Source organism: Gobio gobio, assembly GCF_949357685.1.
Source record: "Gobio gobio genome assembly, chromosome: 3".
Taxonomy (NCBI): Eukaryota; Metazoa; Chordata; class Actinopteri; order Cypriniformes; family Gobionidae; genus Gobio; species Gobio gobio.
The window spans coordinates 28,114,601-28,126,194 of record NC_137099.1 but is presented as its reverse complement, the minus strand read 5'-3'; the positions used below and the strand labels follow the sequence as shown (position 1 = coordinate 28,126,194).

The 11,594-nt window shown below is 46.7% G+C and overlaps 1 protein-coding gene across 1 annotated transcript in view; it reads left to right on the top strand.

Moving 5' to 3' along the window:
* Positions 1–246: 246 nt before the first annotated feature.
* Positions 247–11,594, top strand: part of cxxc4 (CXXC finger 4) — a gene marked incomplete at both ends in the record, with an annotated part of 37,469 nt that continues 26,121 nt past the window's right edge. The window contains one exon of the mRNA XM_079812152.1: positions 247–1,071. Coding sequence (XP_079668278.1) covers positions 247–1,071 — 825 coding nt within the window. The remainder of the gene's footprint in view (positions 1,072–11,594) is intronic.

The window sequence follows — 11,594 nt, the reverse complement described above, 5'->3', positions numbered from 1 at the left end:
TCATAGCTACAATGGTAAGTCACAATTGCTTTATGACTAAAGCAATCTTGTGAATTAAAATTAACTTGGAAGTGTGAGATGACCAGGAAATGTTTGTCACTTGTATCCGTAATTGTTGTTCTCTTGTTTTAGTGGAGAGGATAAACCAGGATGGTAACGTCTTGTGTCTAACAAGCTTCACCTTGACAAAAACCAACTGCCACCCTCCCCCAAATATTTCTTGTGAGCGCTTGAAACTTAGCAGTCATGTCTAATCTTAACAATGCACTTTGCATTGAAAGCGGCCAAAGCACCGACGTGTCACTCTTGCAAAAGGATAATCTTCAGGACGGTGGATTAAGCCAGCTGTTGGATTACAATGCCGAAATGGAAAGGTACAGGTCGTTTGCAAACTTTTACAAAACCAATGGGGCATTTCCACAGACTGCTAAGATTGCCCGCATAACGACACCAATTTTTCCCAGCGCCAGAATCGGTGTGTCCCCTTGGAACTGTGATAACAGCATGCTCTGGGGAAGGAAATCAGCAGCAATAAACCCTAATAGGACCAGCATGCATAGAAATGACTCCCAAAGGCCGGGGAAACCTGGCGTGCCGCCAGAGACGCTGCAAATGGCAAATAATAATTTCCTCTCTAGCTTATCCCCTGAACACTGCAGACCTTTAGCAGGAGAATGCATGAACAAGCTGAAATGCGGTGCTGCTGAAGCAGAGATAATGAATCTCCCGGAACGTGTTGGAACTTTTTCCGCTATTCCGGCTTTAGGGGGCATCTCATTACCTCCCGGGGTCATCGTCATGACAGCCCTTCACTCCCCCGCAGCCTCAGCAGCCGTTACAGACAGTGCGTTTCAAATTGCCAATCTGGCAGACTGCCCACAGAATAATTCCTCCGCATCCAGCGGAAACCCAGCGAAAAAGAAAAGGAAAAGGTGTGGGGTCTGCGCGCCCTGCAGGAGGCTAATCAACTGTGGAGTGTGCAGCAGTTGTCGGAACCGTAAGACGGGCCACCAGATCTGCAAGTTTCGGAAATGCGAGGAGCTAAAAAAGAAGCCTGGCTCATCACTAGAGGTGAGACGATGGCTCAGACACCACACTCCCCCTCCCTCCCCTTTTGCACTCAAAAGCATTAACCTTTCCTTCTAGTCACGTTTCTAAGCCCTTGAAAATTGTTTCCATGCCCACCCATGCCTGAACATCCCCCCGGCTTCTCAAATCTGCCTACCCGCCTAGCCTAATTGGCAGTAATTAGGGGTGTTTGTGCGGAGCGCAAGCTGAGCTTGGCTCAGACACCCCTAATTGCTGCCAGTCAGGCTGGGGCTGGAACGCATCCGAACAACCCAGGGCTTGGCTCTGCTCCAAGCTGAGCTGGGAAATGGTTTTCAGCAGAGAGCCATCCTTCTCTGCACTTGGTCATTTTAACCAATTATAGAAACTGTCTCCTGACGAGGCTAGTCGATCTTCCTCACAATGAGAGCAATAGGAAAATTCCTGCTGCTGTTCTTCTATCACACTTAAGATGTGGAAAGTCTAGATTCTCTTCCTGGTGTCCTTACACACTGAAAAGAAAATAGCAAAAACAATCAAATGGATTAACCACTTTTGTATTATTTCTGTCAAAAGAATTCTATTTGAATTCTATGAAATGTTCTATTTTCAAGGGCTTACAGACAGTGATTTATCCACATTTTTGGTCCAAGTAAAAGGCAATATTTTGTCTTTAAAACAAATACCTTAAAATACAAATTTGGGTGTATTGGTGTGTGTATGTTTGCATGAGAGTGGACAAATAAAGGATATATTTCTTGAAATAATTTAGTTCAGCAAACAAAGGCTCTGTTTACACATGATATTAACATCCGTCTTGTGTGAGGTGATGTGGACAGTGCAGAACACAAGTGTAAACAGGTTACAATTCACTGTAATCTGAGCTCACACAATTACACAAAGGGACACATAAAGGCACATAGTATTTGTAGTGTAAACGTTAATGTGTCCTAATGCAAATCGGACAACATCGAATTACTACTTACTCACCTAATATGCAATCAATGCGCCAAAACAAAGGTTTAAAAAATGCACATTGACTTGTGTGTCTGACGTCAACATGCAGTGACCTTCCCTTCAATGAAATACAATCATAAGTGGTTACAAGAGATGCATTTGAGAGGAATGTAAATACCAAGTGTAAACAGCGCCTAAAGCATATATTCACTCATATATTCATGTATTCCTAAGTAATTATCCACCTGCTAATTGAGCACGAAATATTTTTTTTACAGGTTTCTTAAATGTGTTGACTTGTGTGCAGGTTAAGGTTGCGTGTGATTACAGTTTGTTTCATGTGTTTGGAGTTGGTGCAACAGCTAGGATTAATAATATATGTTGTTCTACTTCCTTCTCATTACTTTTCCCTTTTGTGCCTCTTATGGAACAGAAGTGTATGAATATGTCTTAAATTAGGACATTATGGCAGTTTGTAAGTTTTTTACTTTTTATTTTATTTGTGGAATACTGTTCTGTTCTATAGAATACAGTTTTGAGTTCTGTAGCACAAACTCCCTTGGTGGAAGTTTTAATGAACATGTTACTTTAGGCCTTGATGGACTGATACAGAGATGAATCGATCTAGATCTAGAAGTGTACAAAGGGTACATTTTCTTGCAGGAGGGCAGATTCTGTGACCATTCCTAGAAATGTAGATTGGGGAGCTGTGGAAGACGAGGAAATGTAGAGTGATCAGATTTTGCTGTAAGACTGATTAGCATCCTCTGCCCACAACAGTTCCTTCATTAATTTTTATTGAGCCAACATGTGTAATGATCAGTATAGGAGAACCGTATGCCTTTACACAAGTATCTGCAGAAACATTCAGACTAAAATACACTATTTTTTTTATTTGTAATGACTACCAATAAGCCTATATGGACAGATACACAACACACAAACACACTGACTCACACACACACACACACACACACACACACACACACACACACACACACACACACACACACACACACACACACACACACACACACACACACACACACACACACACACACACACACACACACACACACACACACACACACACACACACACACACACACACACACACATATGTAGACCCAAATGATTGCACCTTTTGCTGCTAACAAATCATAAACTCCCAGTAAGCAGCTGGATGTTGCTGTCAATGTTTTGCACCTGGGAATCACCCTGAACTAATTATATCTTAAGCGGCAGTGGAAAATGCAAATTAGAATTTTACTTACACCCCTGAAATCGGAGAGCCAATTTAATCTAATACCTCCTTTAATTTAGCGCGCTAATGCAAGACCCCGGAGGATTACCCTGTGTCACTGCTCTGCTGTTCTCTCTCTCTCTCTCTCTCTCTCTCTCTCTCTCTCTCTCTCTCTCTCTCTCTCTCTCTCTCTCTCTCTCTCTCTCTCTCTCTCTCTCTCGCTCTCAGCCACCAGAATGGATTAGTCTAGCAGAGTCATCTTATCTTTCCTAACATTTCCTGAGCTTGCTTTGGGTCCAGTAATGCTCCAGGTTATTCAGACAGTTTAAGCGTTGATTTTGTGTTGGAATTTTCCTTTAAAGATGTTGATCAAGAGGCTGTGTGCATAAATAAACCAGGATCTATATTGGAAAGTGATTGGTTTACCTTTTATTTACAGTAATAGGTCACAAATATTGTTGGTTATGGACATGAAGCAACTGATACTTTTCTGTCATCATGAAACATAAACACTGCTGTATAGTGTGAAATGTACGCAAAAATTGCATTTGTTTGCATCTGCATCTGCATTTGTTTGCATCTGTTTTTTATGGTAATGTGTGAGGAGAGATTTTGTAATACAATAACAGTGCTTTTCACCTCAGTGATTATGAGAGGTACCACAGCTTAAATGCTGCATAAATTGATTTTTGTGCTTGAGGAAATTAAGAATTTTGTTTCCGTTTCATGCAGCGTGTAATATAGTTGTTTGTGAATATAGACGTAGTTGAAAAGTTGAAAGTGCACAATGAATAAAGTTATTGTCTCCCAAAAGAAAGAATTGACTCTGAACCACCTAAACGAGTCATCTGTAATTCGAATCCCACTGCATCATGGTTTTACATCACTTGATAAGACATTTGCATAATGCGCGCCTATGTTGTACGTTGTCCATCCGTGAACAACTTGAACCGCCCTTCAATGTGGGATTTTACTGATGTTTACATCACAACAATGTACTAAAAACAGACAACACAATCCCCGTTCACACAAATATGCGAAAATGACTAAAAAGGCTTAATTATGCATGCCTGGCCAGTAGTTGGAGATGTCTCTTTGTCAAGAAACACCCCACAAATACGTAATACGCATGCGGTAACATGTAGTATGCATGTGCATCACGCCACCGTTTTCACAGATTCACATCTTTGTTGTTTACATGGAGACGGTAAAGGTACTGTTTTCAAAACCTTGCACTTTGAAACCAGTTTTCAAAAGCTTGCGTTTTCAGGCCCCCAAAATGCTGTTGCCGTGTAAATGAATGGCCAAAATAATAATACACAAATGTGGACATGTCCACAAGCATTTCATACAATAAGCTTAAAGGCCCACTGAAGTGCCTTGAAACGCAGCATTATTCAATGTGTTGACGTAATTTACCCTGAAACGGCTCCAGCTGTTAGCAGCTCCTCCCCTTTTTTTGAAACAGCCAATAGCGTTTTGTTAATACCACAGTTTAACTAGAGCCTTTCTTTTTCTGTCTGGTAAAGCCAGTTTCCTCCTAATCTCTAACCGTTTATCCTCATAATCTCCTCCATAACGCTTTGAAATACAGCACTCTGTGCAGAATTTAAATGGGTCCGATATGTTTTGTTGTATGCGCCGACTCGCGCATATGATCCGCGCTGCGCTCTCGTGTCTCTAGTCAACGGCTCGGGTCTAGATGTGTGTGCGCTGTGGCGGTGCGTGTGAAACTAAAGGCCAATTTATACTTCTGCGTCGAGTGCCCTTATACAGCAGATTAGTTCACAAGCAACTGATGGTCGTGACTGAAATATGATTTTTATTTACAATAATAAATCCTAAAATTCTGCATTAATAACATACTTGTTACTCCATCTCTTAAGCTCTCCAAATCTTAGCTCATTTTAAGTCAGACTTGTGAATTCAGTGAATTGTTGACTGGAGTCTCGCTCTTACCGGATCATTGAATTAGGGAGTTGTTGACTCTAGAACAGATGCAGTTGGATCAGTCCAATTCACAAATGAATTGTTCAGTGTGATTTGTGAAACTATTTTACACAGTACCGTCGCAAGGGCTGTGCCAAGTGTGCGACCGCACAGTGCCTCGCGCCTCACCTGGGCCTCACGCAAAGTAAAGTGACAGTAAAAAGTACAATATTATGCTTTGGAATGAAGTGAATTAAAAGTTTCCCAAAATAAAAATACTCTGATAAAGTACAGATTCGAAGTAAAAATACTTTGTGTACTCTCCACCAATGGGTTTCTGTTTTTATTTTCTGCAAATATTCTCCACCAGCTTCTGTTGCACAAAATCCCAGTGCTCTACACAATGCTTGTGCTACCAATTAAGACCGAAACGTAATCGGACATGCCTGGCCTGTGCCCTTACCGTGACACCTGCCGTCACCTCTGACCTGGCTTGATTTAACATCTCCAGTCCAGTGGCGAAAGCAACTCATTATCATTGGCCGTTTATAGGATGGGGAGGGGTGGCAGATCATTGTAGGATGGTCAGGGTAAAAGTGTAGGTGCTGGGAACGTTAATGTGTGGCACTTTAAATTTTAAACAGGTGACTGTAAATAATTGATAGCTAACTCTGGCTGAGAAGTTAAATGGTTCCCCCCATCATGGCAGTGACCTGTTTGAAAATATGTGAGGAAAGTCAACACAGATGTGGTCTTAGTATATTTACATTAAGGGCATAGATAATATGACAACAGTCCATATATATATATATATATATATATATATATATATATATATATATATATATATATATATATATATATATATATATATATATATATATATATATATATACAGTCCATTCACATATATATACAGTCCATATATATATATATATATATATATATATATATATATATATATATATATATATTTTTTTTTTTTACCACATTTACTGATTCAGTTATTGGTAATAGAAATAGAAAAATTACTTTTGACAAATGTTCAAAATTGTCACATGAGATCAAGGCTCATATACCCTTTTGAAAAGAATAACATTTTAGAAAAGTTTTAAAAAAGAGTATTTGAGACTGAAAAAAATATATACTTTAAAAGGATATACTTAAATGCAAACTGAATGTAATGTTTTTAGACATATTAATTGCAATTAAATTAAAATTTATTATAGTTAAAATTTATTTTAAATGCAATTCATATTTAACAATGTTTATTTAAGAAAAACTTTCTTTTTATTAAGTAGGACTTATATATATCTATCTATGTATATGTATATCGTCTCGGGTTATGACTATAACCCTTGTTCCCCGAGAAGGGAACGATACACTGCGTCATCGTGAAGACACTTTGGGGAACGCCCCTAGCGTAATGCGTCTGAAGAATGAATGGAATAAGCCCAATCCTTATTGGTGTTGCGTCATGACGTAGTATGTGACGGCATACCCGGAAGATACAAAGGGACGTCTGAACACAACAGAGATAGCGTTCTGCGATGAAGCGAGTGCTCTGTCTGATTGGTGTGGACACGAGACGCAGTGTCTCGTTCCCTTCTCGGGGAACAAGGGTTATAGTCATAACCCGAGACGTTCCCCTTTGAGGGAACTCGAACTGCGTCATTGTGACGACACTTTGGGGAACGAGTACCCACTATGCCACACCAATCATACCCAACCTAGTGTGAAGTTGAAACCAGGCACATCTAGGGGGCGAGCACTCTAGTGCCAGCTGTCACAGGGAGATGCAGACTGTAGTATCTAATGAAGGTGTGCGGAGTGGCCCACCCAGCCGCCTCGCAGATCTCTTACATAGAGGCTCCAGAAAGGAGGGCCACCGAGGAGGCCATGCTCCTGGTGGAATGAGCCCTCACGGATATCGGTGAAGGCAGATTGCGCACCTGATAAGCCGTGGCTATAGCCTGGACAATCCAGTTACTGATTGTCTGTTTTGAAGCAGGCAGCCCCTACTTGGGTGAACCAAAACACACCAACAACTGGTCTGATCTTCTCCACTGTGCAGACTTCTCCAAATAAATCCTCAATGCCCGAACGGGGCAGAGGAGGTGAAGTCTGCCCTCTTCCGCCGTCACGTGAGGTGGAGGATGGAAGGCCTAAAGAACCACTGACCGTGCCACGTTAGATGGCACCTTGGGCACATAGCCCGGACTGGGATGCAAGATGGCCTTAACTCCGCCCGGGGCAAATTCCAAGCAGGTTGGCGTGATAGCCAAGGCCTGGAGGTCCCCCACTCTCCACAGAGAAGTGATGGCAAAGAGAAAGGCCACCTTGAAGGTCAGGATTCTCGCCTCAGCCGACTCCAGCGGCTCAAAGGGGGCCTCGGCCAACCGCCAGGTCCCAGGTTGGGACTCTGGAACGAGCCGCAGGCCTCATCCTCCAAGCCCCACGGAGGAATCGTACAACCAGATGGTGCCTCCCCAACGGCCCATCACCGATAGGTGAGTGGAAAGCCCCAATGGCAGCCACATACACCTTAAGTGTGGACGGGGAGAGACCGGCGGAGAAACGGTCTTGGAGGAACTCCAGCACTGAAGCCACAGGGCAGTTAACTGGGTTCACCTCTCGTTCTCTACACCAAGTGGAAAATACATTCCACTTCAGGCTGTACAACCTCCTGGTGGAAGGAGCCCTTGAGCTAAGTAAGGTCTCCACGACACCAGCTGACAGGCCCTCTCCTAGGTACCGGGCCCCCTCAGGGGCCAGACCCAGAGATTCCACACCTCTGGCCGGGGGTAAAATATTGTGCCCCCAGCCTGAGATAGCAGGTCCCTCCTCAGAGGGAGACCGTCCAGCAGGTCGATGATGTCGGAGAACCATACTCGGGTTGGCCACCGGGGTGCTACTAGGAAAAGGCTGACGCCCTCCCGGCGGACCCGCTTCAGAACTCCCGGGAGCAGAGCAATCGGGGGAAAGGCGTACAGACGCAGCCTCGGCCACGTCTGAGCCATGGCATCCAGCCCCAGTGGGTCCGGATGGCTGAGGGAGAACCACAGTGGGCAGTGGGACGTCTCTCGAGACGCGAAGAGATCCACTTCCACCGGGCCAAACCTCTCGCACATGGCCTCCACCACCTCGGGGTGGAGTCGCCACTCCTCGGGCCTCAGCCCCTGCCTCGACAGGATGTCTGCCCCCTGGTTTTGGTCCCTGGGGATGTACATCGCCCTGAGGGACGACAATTTCCCCTGGGACCACAGGAGGACCTGGTGCGCCAGTCTGTATAGAGGGCGCGACCTCAGGCCCCCCTGATGATTCAGATACGATACAGCCAACATATTGTCGGATCGTATCAGGACATGGTGGCCGCGGAGGTCTGGGAGAAAGCTCCTCAGAGCTTTGTAGACCGCCAGCATTTCCAGGCAGTTGATGTGCCAGGAAGAATGCTGGGTCTCCCACAGACCTCTGGCAAAGCGGCCTTCCATGACCGCGCCCCAGCCAGAGAGGGAGGCGTCTGTTGAAACGGTCTTCCGGCAACAGGACGCTCCCAACACTGGCCCCTGGGACAGGAACCAAGGCTTCCTCATTATGACGAGGGAACGAAGGCATCTGCGCGTTACCCTGATCATACGGAAAGGATTTCCTCTGGGGGAAAACCCCTTGGTTCCCAGCCACCACTGGAGGGGTCTCCTGTGGAGCAGGCCGAACAGTATCACGTTGGACGCTGCTGCCATGAGACTCAGCAGTCTCTGGAACTGCTTCACAGTGAGGCTGCGGCCCAGCTTCACTCTCAAGACCATCGCCAGTATGGACTCGACACGCGAGGGAGACAACTGTGCCCGCATCAACGTCGAATCCCACACGACCCCCAGGAACGTGGTCCTCTGGGAGGGCGTCAATACGCTCTTCTTCGTTTTGAGTCTCAGCCCCAAGCACCCTATGTGGGCCAGAACGACATCTCGATGGCGAACAGCCAGTCGTCGATATAATTGAGTATACAGATGCCCTGGAATCTCAACGGAGCCAGTGCTGCGTCCATACACTTCGTGAAGGTGCGAGGGGAAAGAGCTAGGCTGAAAGGAAGAACCTGATATTGGTACGCTTCGCCCCCGAAAGTGAACCTCAGGAACTTCCTGTGAGATGGAAGGATGGAGATATGGAAGGATGGAGATATGGAAGTATGCGTCCTTCAGATCTATCGTGATGAACCAGTCCTCGAACTGGATCTGACTCACGATGGCTGGAATTGTGAGCATCCTGAACCTGTATCTCCTCAAAGACCGGTTCAGACACCTGAGATCTATTATCGGACGCAACCCACCATCCTTCTTGGGAACTATGAAGTACCGGCTGTAGAACCCGGACTCCCTGTCTGGCGGAGGAATACGTTCTATAGCCTCCTTGACCAGCAGAGAGCGTACTTCCTGTTCCATAACCCGCACCTGCTCCGGGCCGACCACAGTCCAGACCACCCTGTTGAACTTCGGGGGAGGGAAACCCGAACTGCAACCTGTAACCCCGTTCTACAGTACGCAGGGCCCACGCAGATATACTTGGAAGGCATGACCATGCACCGAGATAATCTACAAAGGGAACTAGCCTCTCGAGGCCAGTCTCGGGTGTTAACCGAGCCTCCTCCCCGACCCCCTGAAGTGGCTGACCGGCAGGGCGAAATCGGGGAAGAATTTCAGCGGGCACACGCAATTGCTGGACCGCCGCAGGTCTTACTAGCGACTGGAGCAGCGCGCGTGCGCGCGAGGAATCGATGCGGCCCGAAGCGTCTTGGACGGTGGTTCCCCGAGAGCCCCAGGGAGAAAGCGACCTCGGTTGAATGACGTCCCTTAGGTCGCTCTTAGGCTGAGAAGGCTTTTTGCGAGAGCGCCGTCTCCTTTGCCAAGCTCCCTCGGGAGGGGCGTGGGAGGCGACACTCTGCTCCAGGAGCTGGATGACGGACCGGGCTGCCCACTCGGAGCAGCCTTCGCCGAGGAGCCAGAGTGGCGAGGGATGAACTTCTGGAAGGCGGCCGACTGCTTCCTCGCCTCCTGAAACCTCTCGACGACAATATCAACCGCACCGCCGAAGAGGCCAGGAGGCGAGATCGGGGCATCAAGGAGAAAGTGTTTCTCCCTCTCCCTAATCCCTGATAGGTTCAGCCAAAGATGTCTCTCAACGCACAGCACGGGCCTTCTCCTTGGTAATGCGGAGAGACAGGTCGGTCGCCTTCCGGAGTACGGTGACGTCATCCGGGGAGGGACCCTCGCCCTCATCCAGCTCCTTGAGGAGGTCGGCTTGGTACGCCTGCAGAACCGCCATGGTGTGCAGGCAACCAGCAGCGCAACCCGCCGCACTAAAAGCCCTGCCGACCAACCTAGAAGTATCGTGGCAAGGTTTAGTGGGCAGCGTCGGAGCCTTCAACGATGTGGCGGCCCCGGGTGAGAGGTGGCCCACGAGCGCCTCTTCAACCCGTGGCAACGCCGCATAACCCGACTCAGCCGCCCCCAGCACATTTGCAAAGTCAAGCACTGGGGGATTGGATAAGCGGGCTGAGAAGGGTCTTTCCCATGACTTACACAACTCTTTGTGTAAGTCAGGGAAGAAGGGAAGGCCCCAACACGGAGGCTGAACCCGACGCCTGAAAAAGCGTTCATCCAGCTTAGAAGGCGGCTGGATGTCCACTATTTCCTGTGGCCAATCTAAGTTAAGCTTGGCCACGGCGTGGGTTATTACCTCCACAAGCTCCTCCATAGCGGGCGTGTGGAGTGGCGAAGGCCCACATCATCTGCGTCGATTCCCATAGCGTCCGACTCCTCAGAGTCAGACAGCCTGAGAATCAGATATCAGAATCGTCCGATGAGGATGAGGAAGATGCCTCAGCAGTCCTCAATCCCCTCGACAGATCCATCTGTGAGCCCCACGATCTGCGATGCCACGCTGCCTCAACAGACGCAAGCCCAGATCCGCGGGGCTCACGAGGCTGGCCGGTCTCCTCAAAGACAGCCAGCCGCGAGCGCAGTACCCTCAGCGGCAGTTCATGTGAAACTGACACAAAACCAACTTTAGTGTTTTTTTTTATTGCAGGGGGCGGGAAGCTTCAGATTCTAGAGACCATTTGATTGGACAAAAAAATCTGATGACAAGTTGAAGTGCAGAATAATGTCATTACAATGTCAATGTCATTAAAATTGTCGATCTGTATTGCTGGTTGAGAGAAACTACATTTTGAGTTAATAAATCTTCTAAATGCTTATTTTGTAATTTTTTTGGAGCAAACCAGTTTAAAGTTAAGCTTAAGGCTAACATACTCAAAAACATCAAAACATACACATTTTGATTTCATGGGGTCTTTATCAGTTTATTTGGTGGTCTTTTATTTGTCCCAGGGGTCTATACTGAAATCTACTGAAGTGAAGTG